Source organism: Convolutriloba macropyga, chromosome 3 (assembly GCF_964194025.1).
Source record: "Convolutriloba macropyga chromosome 3, txConMacr16.3, whole genome shotgun sequence".
Classification (NCBI taxonomy): Eukaryota; Metazoa; Xenacoelomorpha; order Acoela; family Convolutidae; genus Convolutriloba; species Convolutriloba macropyga.
Genome location: NC_134470.1, coordinates 46,564,941 through 46,583,871, shown reverse-complemented (window position 1 = coordinate 46,583,871; position 18,931 = coordinate 46,564,941). Strand labels below are relative to the sequence as shown.

Below are 18,931 nucleotides of genomic sequence, written 5' to 3'. Positions count from 1 at the left end.
TTGAAAAGCTTTTATAACGAGAGCGTGAACAGAACGTTAGCCAAAATCTTTTGAAAAAGACGAGATAACCAAAAACTACTCGATTCATCGAAGACATTCCCACTTATTAAACCCCAACAAGAAAGTTCAGCAAAATTAACAATAATGGGGGCATTTCAGCTCAATGAAACAAAGTCCGCGGTCTATTAGAAGCGTTTTCCAGCTGCCTTCAGTAAAACTCTAAATGAACACTTTTCCAAGTAAGAATCATTAATTCAACTATTCAGACTATCAAAATCATTAAATTTTAAAGGGAAATTTTCCTTCCAAAAACCGAAAAAGGGCAAACAGCTAAACCTGGATTTTTATGATAAATTCCTCTGTTCAAACAAAACTGAATTAAAATTTCGAATTAAAAAATTATAACTCTTGCGTGGTGAAAAAAAAGACAAGGAAATCACACAGGAAAAAATCAAACGTCAAAATAAATTCTGAATAATTTTAAGGTTTTCAACGCGAGTAAACTATTAATACAAAATTTAGAGAATTGATTCGAGAATCACGTTAATTAGATTTAATATGTGTATACTATACTCATTGATGATGAAAAAAATGTGAGCAAAAATTTGATGGTTGAAACCTTCTCCACGATTTCCTTCCACCACAAAAACTCTGAACTTGAAAAGGTCTCAATGTAACCTGTTCTGTGACAAAAAGTCTGGATTTTGATGGGTGTTCTTTTCTGCATCAAAATCAAGTACCCTGCGTTTTTTAATTGGTAATGTTGATTGTTTTTCGACTGAAAAAAATAGCAGTCTTGTATCAACGGTTGTTCATTTAGTTTACGTTTAAATGGGAAAAAACGAAATAAATCCAGAGGCTACAATTTGATAAAAGTAAAAGAAACAACCGACGTTTGTTAGTGAATTTGATTCAATGTCGTTTAAGCAAAAAACATACAAATTATAAATCTGGGATTGAAATTTTTGCTTAGCTTTTAGAAAAATGAATTTACAAAACCAATACAGTTGACTAGGCTAAAAAATTCTTCGTATTGTGTGCTTTCTAAAGAATTCCTCCAAAGTTCTGCTCCTCAAAGTCTTTTTCAAACAATTTTTTGTTGCGACAAGAAATTATATGCTAGAAAGTCTTGTTTGCAGCCATAGTGTTTATCTTATAGCATCTGATCATCTAAGCTATTCTATTGCTGCAAACAGCCATAATGATCTCAGATTCAACTGCTGAACTTATCAACTCCGCGATGTATTAACTTGCGTTAATACGCTTCAGCTGTTTTTCTGTAAAGCTTTGCATTTCAGTTAGATTATCCAGTTTTTCTGATAAAATAATCGCCTTCAATTCAACAAGTTATGTTTATGAGCAAAAGAAGACTATCTTTCACGGAAGATGTAATACAATAAGCTGAAACAGTTGGTCATTTTTTAAGAACAGATTTTATCTTTCGGGAGTAAATTTCTCCAGATACTTAAAGCAAGTTCAAACTAGCGAAAATTAAACACCAGTGTCGAAGGAACATCGATACACAAAAAAAAACGGTTTAAAGTGTTAGTGGCTTGGAGTTTTTTTACTGTTATTCAAGTTAACGATATCCAATGACAAATTTTAGGTAATTGATGATTATTGCGACATTCTAACAAATGCAAACATTTTTGAACTTAATCCAGCGGCTGTTTGAGGTGTATTTGACGGGATATAGTAATCACTTTTGTCCCAATATCACCATTAAAAAACAGAACCTCCCCTAAGTGAGTCAAAACCAAGATGGTGGAAACCATGTTTGGTTTGAGTTTATTTTTATTATTATTATTTCTATTAAAAGATATGTGAATGATGTGTTAATATCACTTTCTTCATATCACGCCAATAAGACCAGGCGATGAAACCAATTGATCAATTGAATACTCTTTGCAAATTTTATGCAACGCTGCTCTTTATGGGAGTCTAGACGATCCCGCAGTAGTATCCTAGGATAAAAGCGATATGTGTCGGTAAGTAGCAGAAGTTGAATAATTAAAATACGCGATAATTATCTAACACAAAATGATTATTATTGATTGTAAATTTATTGAACCAGTTGCAACTGGTCATACTTTTCATCATCATTGATTACAAACAAAGCGACTCATTCGTAAAAACGGCTTTCGGAAGACAGGCACAATTAATAGAGAGAAGGCTGTTAACCTAGTTTTTTTGTGAAGAAACTTCCGACTAAGGAAGGGTTCGCATTGATCACGCGGATAGACCTCGCATTAAAAGACGTAATTTCTGAATAAGAGCAATTTAGGTCACGCAGAAATCAAGTAGTCACTCGAGAAGTGAAATCGAGAGACTGTTCAAGAACAAAACGGTAAAGCAAATGTTTTGCTCTGAAAAGGGCACACACGTTTACAAAAACTAACTTCGTTCGAGAGCAATTAAATATCGTATTTACATCACCAGTTATATGAATAATATTATTTCATGCTCCTATCAAATTATACTCCCGCTACATTTAAATTTAAAATCACAGTCGAAGAGCTCTTCAGCAGTGCAGATAGTCCTTAGTGCAGATAGTCCTTCAGCAGTGCAGATATTCCCGCATGGGCGTTGAAAGATGCCCAATCGGTCCTTGCGGAGCCTCTCTGTTTTCTGATAAATGAGTTTACTTCTGAGTCTTCTTTTCCGACTGACCTCAAAAAAGCTTTGGTCTCACCTCTTTATAAAAAAGGAAACACAGAAGATCCCACTAACTATCGCCCAATATCGGTAACCGGCGCATTGGCAAAAATTTTTGAACAAGTTATAAGGAACCAAATTAATGACTATTTGATCTCAAATAACTTGCTGTCACCTAAACAATTTGGATATAGGAAAAAAGTGTCCACAACAGATGCCATACTACAATGTACGGAATATGTACGAACCGAAATGGATAAAAAGAATACTGTTTGTGGAGCATTCCTCGATCTCTCAAAAGCATTTGACTCAATCTCACACGAAATACTAATAGAAAAATTGAAATGTTTAGGATTCGACGGAACATCTACACAATTGATTAGATCATATTTGAAAGACAGAACTCAAAAAGTAGTTTTCTCGGGAAATGAGTCCGACTGGATTTTACTTAACAGAGGAGTGCCGCAAGGGACAGTATTAGGACCAATATTGTTCAACATTTATGTGAATGATCTTCATAGAGCTATTGATAATAACAATTGTCAAGTAATCCAGTACGCCGATGACACTTTCCTCTATTCTTCTCATACTAAAGAAAATATAGCCAGAAGTTATTTGGAAAAAAATATTGAAAAACTATGTTATTACTTCCAATCACATCAATTAATGATGAACAATAAGAAGACAGAATATATCGTGTTTGCTCCATCAAAAAAAGCACGAACTCCGTCTTATCTAAATGTTAACAATGTGAACATAGAAGAAACTTCGTCGGTAAAATATCTAGGAATAATATTAGACAACAAATTAAACTTTAAAGAAGAGACCAAAAGAATACTCTCCAGAATGGCGTGCAGCATCAAAATCTTGAAAGATATAAGGAACTGTTTTCCTATAAAAACTAGAGTAACACTATTGAACGCTCTTGTTTTAAGTCACATTCAATACTCATCTCTTATGCTCGTTGGTATCAGAAAAAATCTCATGATAACATTAGAAAAACAACTTAATTGGGGAATAAAAGTGTGTTTCAAAAGAAAAAAGTATGATCGCTCGACTGATTTAAAAATAAAAAACAGAATCATGCCTGTTGAATTCCTTCTCAAATATCGATGTATGGTTTTTTTCTTGAAATATATTAGGAAACAATTGCCAGCTTTTAGTAACAACAATTTATTGCAAACTTCTAATTGTAACCAGAATGCGAGAACGGGAAAAATTTATCCGGCTGTGAAAAGTAATTCGGAATTCCTCGATAAATCATTGATGCTGCAAGCCATGAAATTGTACAATGAAGTTCCATATGAACAAAGACAAAAACTCGATAATGTTAAGAACATCAAAGGTTTTTTGAAAGAATTCTATTTCAAGGAATATCTGAAGGACCCAAAGGCGTTGGAATACAGAGATTTGTTGAGGGACCTTTTTTAAGTTTTCATTGTTTTTAATTTCCTTATTTTCTAATATATTTATTTTTATGTTTTTAGTATTCCAAACGTTGTAAATAAAATATTTTCTTATTGTTTTATGTATTTTAGAACTTGTACATTGCCATTTTGTTGACACTTTTAGGTGTGTAACATTTTGGAATTCAATGTTTTCTTTTTTTTTTTTTTTAATCAAAGGTAATTCAGTTCTTTTATGTTATTTGTATTTAGCTAGAAATAAAATTCAAAAGCTTCAATATTCAACAGATACCAACCATCGAGCTAAATTTTCTTCAATAGAGCTGAATTGATTTTATGACAGAAAAATGTGCCCTATTAAGAGGCGCTGCGGTGATTATCTGCAACATACCTGTGGTAGTGCCTGCCCACCAATCTGTCTGTTATGTTGGGGTAGTTATAACTATCGCCGGTCGATGGGTCGGCCGTTCTCCGGATCATCGTTCACAACTAACAATGCGCTGAATTAGCTCGACTTTACTGAGCGCGTAAGAAAACTAAGAAATTTCCTGTAAAATGAAATCTGATGTTGCAGACAAATGTTTAATTGAAATTGGTATAAAATCAGATTTCTTTCTTTTTCTCTTGGGCAAATCGCATTTTTGACACATCTGAGGAAAAGTTGGATTAATTGTGCATCTGAGCAGTAGTAATAAAACACAAGTGGTCTCAAATCAGGTCTTTTGTAGCTTGGATAGAGCAGTCATTTAACCAGGAAAATGTTGGCAAAATTTAATTAATTTCATTTTAAAAAGTGACACTGTTTGAACTTTGATACATATGGTGTTCAAACTGTAGCAATATTTCCCTCAATATGTAATTGTACCAGATACAAAAATTAGCTAGTTGCATAACATCGACAGATTAGCTTTGAACGTTTTGAGCCAGTCTTTCCACAGTTTGATAGCCTTAGTGGAGGCATAAAGAACGATGTCAGTTGGATTATTGAACTGAATACGAGCAAACTATTTTTTGAAACATAAAACTCAATAAATGTATCCATATTAGGAGTGAAATTCAAAGTTGAGACTAAACAAGTAATGATATAATGCTGTTTTGTTTAATGAACAAAGTAATGAAGGACATTATCAGTGGGGGATTGTATTCCCTCAAATTCCACTTCTGCATATCAAGGGTTCCATTTGGAGAGTAGCACGCTTGACAGACGGCGTATATTACCAACACCGCCACAAAACAGCCTCAATAATGCTATGGAAGTCAATAATACAACTACCACTACTATTAGTACTAGTAGTAAAAAGCAGTTGTAGTAGAATTAGTTGAGGTAGTGGTGATAGCGGCACTAACCAACAAACTAAATAAGCAACAACAAACAACCAATCGGAATATTTTGAACAAAAAGGAATCTAATAACTGGTAAGGATACTTGCAATAGTCCAGTGTTAGTTGTTAAGTCGTAGTCTTGATATAAACTTAATGGTTTCATTCATTCTTCATTCGTTCAAGCACACACGCTCTTTGTTAATTCCATTTTTACCAAACAAGAGCCAGAGAGAATGAGCATAACAACAACAAGCCAGTCTCTCCAGCTAGACTCTAACTAACAAAAGGAGGAAAAATGCTGAAGGCAAAGTGTAGTTGGCACGCAGCAAACAGTTCAAAACTACATTACATCGATTTGTTCTAATGTGATTGAATTCATGGGGAAAATAGTCCAGCATGTGTGACTTTGGCAAATATATGAAACAGTTACTGACTAAATTGCATAATTATGGCAATTAGAACAGCTTCAAATGGGAATGCACTTTCCCAATGATGATACAAGCAATCAGTTATCACAGCACTTTACAACATTTATAGCCCACAAATCATTATGGTTGATCTGGGGCATCAAAACCTGGGGACATTATGAATTTAATTGATAATCTATTTATTATTAGTTCGACAAACTGTTTAAATTTAAATCGAAATAGGAAATTAATGTATACAACGCCAGTTAATGACTTAGGAGGGCCATTGAATGCGAAAAATAATCAGATTGGAAATTCATTTTAATTCCCAAAAGAGCATTGATCATTTTACAACATAAGTGCAACTGAATAGATCCTCCCACTAAAAAAACCGCACTTAACCTGATTACCTCAAACCATAACTAATACGAAGCAATAAAAGTTGCCCGACCTACTTCGATCAGAAAATTTAATACAATTTCAATTCACTCACAATCTTAACAAAACATCCAATTAAATATTCCAATTCCAACTTGCTTCCAACACTCTTGATTTGAAATAAATATCCACTTAGCGTAAAACCATTGCCTTCAGGTCAACAAGACGTGGTAGAAAAACAAACATCTTAAAATTTTCAAAAAAATTCTCACAAGACTCTTATATACAGTTTGTTTGAACTAAATAGTTGTCTCCACAAAAATCATTAATTCATTTATATTTCAGGTCTTCGGATGTCCTGTTGGTTTAGTGGTTGTCCAAGTGGTTCTACCCCTCTACTTGCTCCAAAACAAACTACACTAAAAATTTCAAGTAGCTTTCCTCTATCTCTTCTGTCTTACTTTTCTATTTAAGTAAGCTAAAAATATTTCATGCACTCATATCAATACAATATAATTTAAGATTTACTAATAATTTATTCGTGGAATCCTTATTGCATATAATTTGTCCACAACACAGCGCTTCTACATAAAAATGCATACTTTAATTAAGAATATCTATTAACACTTTCAGTCCTCAGCCAATGTAAATAAAAGGTGTCCTCATGCTTAAGCTAGATAATTTAGCTAACAGAGTGAAACTACAAGGTGCAAACATTGGAACCAACACGCCAGATGCTAGAAAGGCCTCAGCGTCTATCTCTATCTCTCTTGAAGATAACGAGCAGATAGTATCACTTCACATTAAAAAATTATACACCAACGTGCCGGTTGGAGAGGCTATAAAACTGCTCTTTGAGAACTCTATTCAAGCAACCTAGCTCCAGAGATCCCAAGGTCCGCAATGAAAGGTTTGTTTAAGCTTGCGGTGACAAATGTTGATTTTTAAATGTAACATGATCTGGTATGTACAATCAGATAGTCTGGCTATGGGTGCATCACTGGCTGTAAAACTAGCAAACGTGTGGATGAAATCGTTTGATGCATCACTGCAAAAACCAGGGCTCGGCGAAAACATCTCCAGATCCCACCGAAACCGGAAGTGCAAAGACTGTAACCGGAGAGTGACTTTCCGAGGAAGAGGAGTAGAATGTGAGTCATGCAAAAACTGGTTTCATGCAAAATGCCAAAAGATAAGTAATGAGGAATACGCCAAAATGCAGGATGTTGTTTGGATTTGTACTTATTGAAGCAATCAACAGACAGTAGGGCTGCTTGATATGAAATTGTTTAAAAGGTATGTGGATGATATTATCTGCACGGTTCGTGGTGACACAGACGAGTGCTTAAAATTTGCAAATTCATTACAAAACAACCTGCCATTTACCTTAGAAAAAGTTAACGTGGAATTTGGCTTTTCTTGACATTGAAGTAAATGTGATCAGCAAAAGTAATGTCACCTATCACTGGTTTCAAAAACCAACTGACACTGGAGTAATATTGAATTTTGGCAGCTTTGCACCGCTTCAGCACAAGAAAAATTTGAATCAAGGGACGGTTCACAGGGTTTCAAAGGCAACATCTTTTTGGCTGGCCTTCGACCAGGCTCTTGAGGAGAACAAAACTTGCTGGACCAAAAATCAGTACAAAGACGAATGGTCTTCAAAATTAGTTAACCAGACTTGTGAAAAGATAATAAGTGGAAGTTAAGACCAGTTGAGAACCACACCAAAGGAGCATCAAAAAAGCAAAACTAGATCTCATGATAAGCTTACTATTTTTTTACAATACAGAGGCAACCTTACTCAGAATTTTGCAAGAAAATTGAAAAAACTATGCAAATTTGAATTGAATCTTATAACGCGAAAATTAGCATCCTGCCTACCCATCCTGAAATAATCCTTCGATAGACACCTGAAGTCCCACGCGGTATATGAGATAAAATGTAATGGATGCGGACCCTTCGATTTTGGGCATTTTACCACAAGAATATCACATCATCAAAAGAAGGATTCATAGGTGGGACAACGTCTGGTTGAATGTTGTGGCGCCACATATAACATTAAAAGGAAAATACTGGACGCCTGTAGGACAGTATAAAAGCTAGAGACTATCGAAGCTATATACATCGACAAGCTGAAGCCGGCTCCAAACACACGTAATGAATTTAAGGGGTGAGAAATCTTGCTAAAATTTTAGTTCAAATTATAATTTTGACTAGATAAAGATACAGAGTGCAAAAAACATTTTGTGCATAACAAAACGAAATTTGCAAGACTTCCACAAAAACAATATTTAGGGTTAGGGCAAATTTGGAATAACCCTAGATAAAAGAAACAACATGGCCAAAATCAAAAATTCCGGAAGAGGAATGTTTTTTAAAGAAATTGACAACAGATGTAAATATGAGTTGTATATAGGCTAAATACTGTGTATAGAAAAAAGTATTTAAGGTTAGTTTTTTTGGAGTAGTTCCTAGAATTGTTTATATTGTGGTCTCAGACAACTAAATACCTCCTCATTTTATTCTTTAACAATTTAGGAAAAAGTTTTAACCTGACGATGAAGGTAGAGTTCGAAAACGCTGTTTTAAATATCGGAAGTAAATTTAATTTGACAAATTCGTTTCCTTTACAATTTGTTTCCCTTACAATTGGTTTTCAGTGTTTTAGTGTTTTAGCGAGTACGAATTTTATAGATATACCGAGATGGTGCATATTTTGGCTGCCAGTTCGCTTCACCACGCTGTAGGAAACAGAATTAACTGTCTTTCTTATTACTGGGTCCGTCATAGTTGGGTGACATAGTTCTATCATTAAACATCTGCTCACCTAATACGAGATTTCGGCGCACGAAATTACTATAATTTTGCAGTCTCAAAATCTGTATTTCTGCATCCGTAAGCGCAAACTCTCAAATGCAATAGATATGCAAAACAAGGCCAAATTAGAAAAATCCGGAGTAGGAACAGATGTAAATATGAAGATGTAAAAAGGCCAAATATTGTAAGTATGAAAAATCATTGATTTAATGATTAGGACATTTACTAAATGTTGGCGTTTTTGGAAATTGGTCTCACAAAAATGTAAATGCATACTCATTTCATTTTTTACATTTTGTTAAATTAATTTAATCTGACGATGAAGGGACAATTCCAAAGTGTTAGTTTAAAATATCAGAATAATCTTCCCTCGGCAGGAGAACATGTCGGCACGAATTTCCATAAAGTGTGCTTCAATCTTAGTACCACATTCCAAATCAATCACACTGATTTTTCAAATTGGCAAAATTTTTCACTTCAACGGATCATTATTACTTATTTAGTTCGTGAACTTATCGAATTGATCCGATCAACCTCTTCTCTCACTTGAAGCTTAATCTTTTTGACCTTGCAGTTTTGCAATACAGCAACTCGACTCCCATTAAGTAGAGCGTCTAAGCAGATGTCCTCAGGGTTCGTAAAAGAGAAAATTTTCTCTCCAAAGAGAAAATTTTGTGCATAAGGAGGAGCTGCTGGACCCTATGCACACATCTGTTTCTGGTTGAGATCAAAGCAATTCTTCGCTTCGTCTAAGCTATCGCTTAGTACTCAGCTTCTGTTTCATAGTGGGACGCCAATACGTTAATATCATTAGTTGGCAATGGATTAGTTATTGCTCTATACAAATTTTGTGCTGTAGATCGTAATGCAAATGATATGGCAAGTTGGAAACTCAATCCATAGTCCTTCACAAAAAAATTTCTGAGACGTCTTGTTTCGTGTTATGTTAATATTTTTAGGATGGTGGAATTGAAAGAGTAAGTCTGTCAGTTGCTTTGTTTGGGTACATTGCAACTCATTCCAGTATTTTGTTTTAAAACACCTATCGCAAGAAGAATAATGGGTACAAGTTTATCACTCAATGTTATTACTCAAAAAAATGTTATATCTATAGCCATATGTTGCTACTCTGTAGTTTTCAGCCATTGAGTGCTAACGTTATTTTTGACAGATCAATTTATAACTTACTGATTTCATCAGGTGAAGAAAAATGAGATCGAGTCCTAAAATAACGGGAATTGATCGATTTTTTCTTTATGGCATTGTTAATCGTTTTAGTGTGTATTTCCTTTGTGTTTTTATTTGTTTTTAATATTGAAAAAAAAATTTCCAAAACACAACGCTTCTACGTAAACATGCATAATTTATTTAAAAATATGAATTAACGTTTTCAGTCCTCAGCCACTATAAGAAAAAGGAAACCTCATGCTTAAGCTAGATAATTTATATAACAGTGTGAAAGGACTGTATTGTTACTGAGTCAGTCATAGCCGGGTGACATAATTCTCTCAATAAACATTTGCTCGCTTAAATCGGGATTTCATCTGCTTCCTCTTTCATTAACAGTGTATCGGAGAATTCTTTTAGTAAAACAACCAAATCCAAAAGCGCAAGTTGCAATTACTCTGATGTAAAATTTCACAAGTATTGAAAGTACAATAGGATTTCCTTTGTGTTGATAAAAGTCACATTAAATACGAATTGATTTGTTGCCACAATTAAAACGGTACATAAATTTCACATTAGCAAAATTTTCTGCTAAAAACAATTTGTGTCGATACTTAAACTCTGTCACTGTGTTACTTTGTTACCTTCTTAATATTTTAAACTTGATAATAGAAGCCAAATATAGGGCAAATTGAGCTAAACAACAGCTTGAAAACTATTTTTGGAATCCCATGAAATCAATAAAAACCGAGGAAGGCAAAACTTATTTCAACGCTTAAGTTGGCCACACAGTAACAGTTGCGGAGCCTCCGGAAAATTAAGGAGAAGTTGAGTGCTTTTTTTAAAAAAATAGTCATAAATTTATTAGGGCCGAAAATGACATTTTGCCACTCGGGATCTCTTGGAGTACAAGTAAACTCATTGACTTTTTCCTTGTCTGAGGTGAGGTTTGAAGGCTAGAGTTTCAAATAGAAATTCTCAGTTACTTTTTTTCAAAGTTGTGAATTTTTAATCCAACTGCAAGTAAGACTGTTTTGCACGGGTCCGATAAATTGAGGCTTTATCGTTTTTGTCAACAGTAATGGTTTTTAAATTATTTATGCAACTTCTTTTTCAGGTTTAGTTTTTACTCGTCAGCTAAGTAAAGATATAATTTCCATATCAACAATTAAACATGTAAAAATTATTCAGATCAGTCATGTTTATCAACATCATAGCATCATTTTTAATCAAGTGTTGTGGCGGATGTTATAATGTCAGTTATGAATTGGAAACTGAGGTGCTCTGCTGTTAGAGCAACCTAATTTTTATGCTAATTTGTAATTTTTTTAAGAGATTGGAGAATGTTTGCTATCTCTGTCAGAGTTTTGATAGCATTTAACTTTCCTACGAGGTCCTTTTGTTATGCATAAGTTTCTGTATGGGCTCTTTATCCCATTGAGTCATTGTAGCCATTGATTTCTTTTCTAATAATTAAGTTATTTATATTAGAAACTAAGTTAGTCTAAGTTGGATTTGTTCTAAGATGTCATAAGATTGACAAAAACGAGTGAAAAATTTTGCGAAGGTCATATCAACTGTGAAACAAGGATGTTCGTCGAACAGTATTTTAATTTTTGAAAAATTATTGAGTATGGGCTGCTATTGTTCCAAGGAATAGAACTTGAAAAATCTGATAACTTGCTTACTGCTACGATTAACTTTTTGACAGGATATACAGATAACGAACGGAATGGCTGGGTTGTAAAGCCGACAGCGTTCAGAAATAACAATTATGTTCCCCTAAACAAAACTTTTTTGGATTTTTCGGATAACATAACTATAGAGTCAAAATTTACTCAAAATATCAACCATCTGTGGGTAAAAATGGACAAGAATTATGATTGTATTGAAAACAATTCTGTCTCAATAAAACGTTGAAGGATGCGTCGAGGTATTGTTCTTTTTCAATGAAAAGTTTATTTACATGTATGATTGCATCATATGCAAAACAAACAAAAGCGGTTGCCATACATCAATTTGAGATATGGTGAGCTGACGGTCAGATCAAAACTGACAGCGAAGAGTCAATGCCAGTGACTCATATTGTTAACATAGTGTTCCTAATTATTAAGTGGGAACCTATTCCATCAATAACGAAAGAGATATGCAACAAAAACGAAATTTCATGACTTTAATCAAATCCGGTCTTTCTAATAAAATCCATCGAAAAGTCTTTTATCTCATCTCTTGGACTGATTAAATTCTCTGTCAGTTTTAGCCAGCTGGGATCTGCGAGAACTGATTTTTAGATGGTTGATAATGGTTTCAGAACAGGTAGCATAATTTATAAAGTCAGACAAAAAATTAAAATTGAGCAAAATCCCAAGGAAAAGCGTGGAAGAAAAGTGGGTTAAAAGGAAGCAATTTCAGAACGAAAGAATATTGAATTTTCCGAAGTAACGGAAATGGTATGTAGCAAAAGTGTGCTGAAGAAAAAAATTACTTTGCATAGCTCACATAGTCAAACGTTGAGCATCTTCAAGTTTAAACATCTAATCGTTTTCCGATTAAGAGCGGCTTTTAAAGCATACACAGGAAAGAAACAATGGGGATTGGATTAAATTTAAATGGAGTGCATGCTGAGCACGGATACGTGTCTGAAAGTGAGAGAAATGTTGGAAATCAGAATGACGGCGCAAAATCACAGGAAAAAAATTTCTCAGAATTGGTAAAATTAAATGATTACAATTCGTAAAATAATATCCCTCTGTACTGTAAGCTATTGTATCTGTTTCAACTATTGCATCATACTCACCCGCAAAAAGTTGTGTGTTACAACCTTGTGAGCCAAATTTCAATTATTGGTTTAATTTAAGGATGTTAGCACTTTAATGATAATTTTTACTCCAGAAGATTTTATTGTGGCACGCATTTAGGTAGTTTTTCAATGTGGAAAGGAAATTTTTTTAAAGTCCTAACTATGTTCCTCTGAAAACATTAAAACAGTAGGGAAACAGCAAGTAAAGTAATTCGTTATTAATTTAGAGATATTTTTTGAATGATTATGACTGCTACCATAGGAGATAAAACAATGATCATTTTTGCTGGAATGCAAGTTAATAACAAAGAAAAATTAGACAATTGAAACAATAGATTATTGCAATTTGGTCAAAGCAGTGGCTAAAAATATGATCTGCGCTTGCTGTCGCCCGTTGTGTGATGTTTTGTTTTGGACTTGAGCTTCAGTCATTTTTTGATTGATTTGTTTGGGTATATTTGTTTCAGCTTTTTGGTGTATGTCTGCCCGTTCTGATGTTGATTGTTGTGTTGATGCTTGCCGTTCTTGTTTTTTTACTGAGGAAATTTACAACGATTGCAGGGTTTTTTAGTGTTGGTTCTTTTGTGTTGTTGAGATTGTTCGACCTGTGTTTTCTGTTGTGCAATTGTTTAATTTGTGCTTGGAGATTTTCATCCAAAATTTGGAATATTAGTGAAGATTTCTTTGAAAGCACATAGATGTCCTACAGTGGTGAAGCATATATATCGAAGGAAGGTTTTCTCGCGTTAAAACGAAAAACTTTTATTTTTAGCACTGGTCTCACTTGTTTGGATGAGATTTTCTGGAACGATTAGCCATTGGAATGTATGGTGTGTTTTCTATTTGTGAGTCAAATTTCTCTAGTTCCTTTATTGCACCTGGTGTTAAAGGATCTTTGGTTTTGCCTCTGGTATTAACATGTCATTCATTGTATTGTTTAGAGTATTGTGTGGCTTGAATGGTTTTTAACGTACTCTGTCTACAATTTCATTAAAATTTGCGTTTATTTTTTGCGCAAAACTTTTACCTGAGATTAAGACTTTTTCGACACTTCGCACTCCAGAACATTTGCATTTTAAATCTCCTAAATGCTTAAGTTAGCGTGAATATTGTTGTTGTATTTAAAAGATCGTGTAATTACAAAGGTGCTACAATGGCCTTTTTGTCGAAATAGTCGCAATATTTAACAACTGAAAAGTTTTCCTTTGTTGAACCGAAAATTTTCGAAAAATTGGATTATACTTCACTCATATAGTCGTCCTTGCTATTAAATATGGTTAGCGTTTTGTTGTTCAAACGGAGTTGAATTGGGTTAATAGGTATTTTGCCAAGAAAGATCAAAGACGGCGGACAGCTTAAAATTGTATAAAAGTTCTGCCACTAATGCTTTACCTGATTTTTGTAAAGCAAATATCATTTAACAGGATCATGTGATTGGTCAAGAAGTCCGATTGTGTGAGCGTGTTTTAGGGTTGCATGGTTGAATTTGATTTCTAAAATTTTGCTTATTCAGACAAAAGCTGTGAAGTAAAAGCAGAACCTTTATCCATTAGACTGTCTAATTGTTTGTATGAATGTATACAGAAACGGTTGCATTAAGATTTTATCTGCAACTTCCGTAGGCTTCGAAGTCACAGCTGGACCAAAAATTTATTTTGAAAATAAATCTGTTGATGTGATGATGTATGGGTATCTTCCTGAATTTGGCAACCAACCTACAATGTCAACTTGCGTAAGGCCGCACGGAAAATTTGTGTCAGAATCTTCTAGATTCAGTAGAGTAGTTAAGGGTTCCTGTTTAGTCAATTTTGCTTGTAGTAAGGATAACAAATTAGTAATGTAAAGAATTAGGAACTCATTAAATTCAGAAAAATAGTCTTTTTTCAAAAGTCAAAGACAACCTACGGAACAGAAATTTTTACAAATAAAAGGCGGCCTAAATGTTTTTGGTGTTTCGGCTAGTCAATTGACGAATACGTAGTGCAGAAATTCACTTTGATCTTTATCCAACGCATCACCTCTACTATGTCAGGGTCTGTATTTTTCTCAACTTCTACTTTCTTTAGTATCAGTTTGTTGGAGACATGGAAATTGTCTAACGAGTTTTTGTGTGACATAACGTTGATTAATTTTCGCAGAAAGCGGTGAATGAGTGAATTGTCAAAACCATATCACTATCAGTATATTCGATGCTTAATATTACATTAGTTGCAGCCCGCAATTGGTTGCAGCCCGCAATTAATTAGCGTTCAAAAAGAATTTTCTGGTGTGCCTGCCTTGATATCTATGAAAATGTTCTTCATGGGTTCTCCAACGTTTATTTTCGAGTTAATTTTTGTTGCCGGTTTGATGTGAACTCATGAAAAGCAATCTGAAGCATTAACGTTACCTGGCTTCCGACACTAAATGTATATAAATTACAAAACATATTCAACTGCACCTCATAAGTTTCCCGGCAAATTTTTTTTCGGAGAAAATAAATAACCATTTTTACCTGACAAGAACTACAAATTGACAACTGGCTTGACCGTTTTCAATGTCATTCACAATTTCTTAACTCATTTTAAAGCGTGATAAAACTTGTTTTATGTTCATCGGTTAATTAGAATTCAGTCCAATTTTGTAAAACTTTTTAAAATGGTTGTAATTTGATTGCCAAGTTCAGAACAAAATTATATACTTTTTGAACGAAGCCAAATAATGGTCATGTTTGTTTGATTGCTTTTCTTGTACAAATAATGGTAAAAAATACAGACTTCTCTCTGTTTGCACTTATTTTGTGTTCTGCAATTGTATGAACTAGGAATTGATTTTTCTTGATACCAAACTAACAATTGTCCATCGAGAGCATAATTTCTGAGTGTTTAAAACAGACAAACATGTGCTCTTAGTTTTTTATCAAGGTGATTTCACTGTCTGCTCCATATTCGAGGTATTCAAAATAGACGAAGCATTTGAGGCTGATCCACATAACCCTAGAACAAGCCTCTTGAAAGCATTTGTTCTGCCACCAAAACTGAACGCCAGAATTTGAACACTGATATTGTCAGGCATCTGCATAAATAAATAGGCGGGAATCGCAGAATTAATATTGGTAAACGATTTGAGTAAATTTGAGTAAATGATTGATTCGACGGAGATCTATTAAGATTCGTATTTTACCAAATTTTTTTTCGTTGTGCGAATATCGGTGAGGAGTACTTACATAAAGGTAGTGAATTGGCGTCGAGGTATTTGGAGTGTATATTGGTCCTGTATATTCAGATGTTAGCTTTATTGGAATATCCGTGTCTTTGCCTAAATTTAACGGATGGTTTGCAAAATGAATGGTATTTTACCAAGAGCTTCCGCATATTCTGTTTTCATTGCTAATTGAATGCTGAATCTTTTTGCCGTGAAAGTTTTGGAAAAGATTTTTGCACGGCTTTCATACGCTTGCTTTGGATCTAATTTTTCCATATTGTTGAGACCTGATTCATCTGGATCGTTTTCAGGTACTAGAAACCACAAACCGTCATTAACAAAATGGTTTATACGTCCATCAAGACAACCACTGGAAGCAATGAGAACTTAGGTGCCATTACTGTACTTGTTGTTGCAACCGAACAAAAAAGAGACGACCTGGGAACTGGCCACAAAATTAGCCCCAAATAGACGAATAGAGAACGTTTCCTGCTCAGTGATACAAACTTGTGAGCTACATCGGTGACACATAAACGCTCCCAAACAACATACGATGCATCAAATAAAATAATTACGCAGAAAGTATTTTGACTTAAACACAACCCGCAAGAAAAAAGATGCAAAAAATTAGAGAGATTTTCAAATTTTAGCCAAGTTCTGCTCGTACCTCTTATAAGTACATTACAGAGCTGGAACTACCAACAAAAAACTATAGAGAACCTACATGCAATTATGAAAAAAACAAATAGCTAGCTACTTTTTCGTAATTTCAAAAAACATTACAATTGCTGACATGCTTCTACTATTGAAAACATAATGTCAAATTATTTTTAACCTTGTTTTGATTCATTGTGCGTTTTTTGCTAGAGGTTGTTATTCGTCTTTTACTAATTGTGCTTTTTATCATTAGACCAATGCAACTGCAGGATGTTTTTTAAAGCCGCCGATTTGGTGGTTTTCGTTTCCAGCTTTCACAAGCAAACTCCCTTTATGCCCATTCAATGAGTAAGAGAAAGTGAGTAATAACAGAATTAGCCAGGAACTCTAAAAATGGCTGCTGGTCAGCAGTTTCTAGTAACTGGTTTGTAGAAAAAGAATTTTATCTAATACTGCAGTTTTGGACCTCTAACTAGTGCGTGATGCATTTTAGTGCTCAAACTGTTCAACTAACTATTGTTGTAGGAAATTTAATGAACATCTGGTAGTCATTTTGTCAATTAAGGACTCTACTGAGACACCTCAGTAATAGCCGTCTAACTTCACTGCCGTAACAACCAAACAGAATCAGAATCTCATAGTTTATAAAATGAGATTAGGCATAAATCAAAAATGGAAGTTCAAATAGCTCAATTGCACGAAAAACACTACAAAATGGAAAGCAGTTTGCCAACAATCAATTTGGGAATAGGTTAATTTTTGTATCCTAGCTCAGTTCAGGAACGGTAGCTTCACTATTGAATTTCAAATGAAGTTATTACAGATCTTAATTCGATTTGAAGCGAAATGAAACCATTTTTTACGACATATAAAGTGCCGCAAATTATGTCTACCTGCCTGAAAATGCAAATTGGAGAACATTTTATAGGAAAACATTTCTTTCAACGGTATTCGCAATTCCTACATACTTTTGACACAATCTCAAACCGAGCTCTCCGCTGCTACAACGTTTCCTCACTGCTCAAATTGACCATCTTTTTAAAATTGGTACCCTAGTTCATTGAAGACGTTTATCTTGCACGATGTAGTAAGAATCCAGCAAGAATCTTGCAATACTATGCCTGATCTCTCAAGATAACCGCCCAAAATGCAATAGGTTTGTAAGATAACCAACCATCTTATAAGACTCTTGCAACATAACCTACCTGCAGGAGCCTTGGGAACTTGTCTCAGCTAGTGCATGGGCCTCATTAGCTTCTTTGAAGAATAATTAAGAGGACTGGACCTAAACTCTAGCCTCCAAAGAAAAAAACGGGAGCTCCTAAAAAAGCCAAATCAAGTAATTAAAGATGTTGTTAAGATGTGAAAAATGGGCACGGAAAGGGTTGGAGTTTTTGTGCTACAGAATAAAGCTAAGGCAAATACATAACCAAAACATTATCAAAATACAAGCACATGAATCAAGAGTACACAAAAGGTAGGGCTGAAGCGTGAAAATAAGAGAGCAGACAAGAAGAAGGGGTTAAACCTACGCTCAAAGCAAACGCAAAAAGAAATGCATATCACCATAGGTGAAATGGGTTCGGAAGAAAAGAGCAAATGGTAAAAAAAAACAAAACAAAAAAGCGATCGACAGAAAAACGCAAACGAACAGCCATGCTCAAACAAGCGAGCAAGTTCGAGCGTGCGATGGAGAACGGGCAAGTAAGAGAGCGAGCAGGTGCGTTGGGAACGTCAAACAGGAGCGAGAGCAGAAAGAGAAAAAGCCCAAAACAATTGTCCGAAATGCAAGACCAGAAGAACATGATGGAAATTGAGGGAATAAAGAGAGTGCAGGTGAGACGAGAGGAAGAGTAAGGACAAAGAGCGCGCCCAGAAGGCACAATCTAAACAAAAAATTGGCAAGACAGAGAGAGGGAGAGAGCAAGAGAAAGAAAAGGAGAGAAAGACAGAGTGCAAGAGAGAGAGAGAGGGAGACAGGGAGAGATGCAGAGAGAGAGAGAGAGAGAGAGAGAGAGAGAGAGAGAGAGAGAGAGAGAGAGAGAGAGAGAGGAGAGGGGAAAAAAGTGATAAAAGAGACAGAGAAGAAGAAGACGGGGTGTATTTGGAGGAAGGGATATGGGATACCACTGCTT

General features: G+C 34.7%; 1 protein-coding gene across 1 annotated transcript in view; it reads right to left on the bottom strand.

Moving 5' to 3' along the window:
- LOC142336239 (potassium voltage-gated channel protein Shaw-like) overlaps positions 1-5,588 on the bottom strand; it is a 65,664-nt gene extending 60,076 nt beyond the window's left edge. The window contains exon 1 of the mRNA XM_075384919.1: positions 4,453-5,588. Within this exon, the coding sequence (XP_075241034.1) occupies positions 4,453-4,541 (89 nt within the window). The 5' untranslated portion in view covers positions 4,542-5,588. The remainder of the gene's footprint in view (positions 1-4,452) is intronic.
- Positions 5,589-18,931: the final 13,343 nt, after the last annotated feature.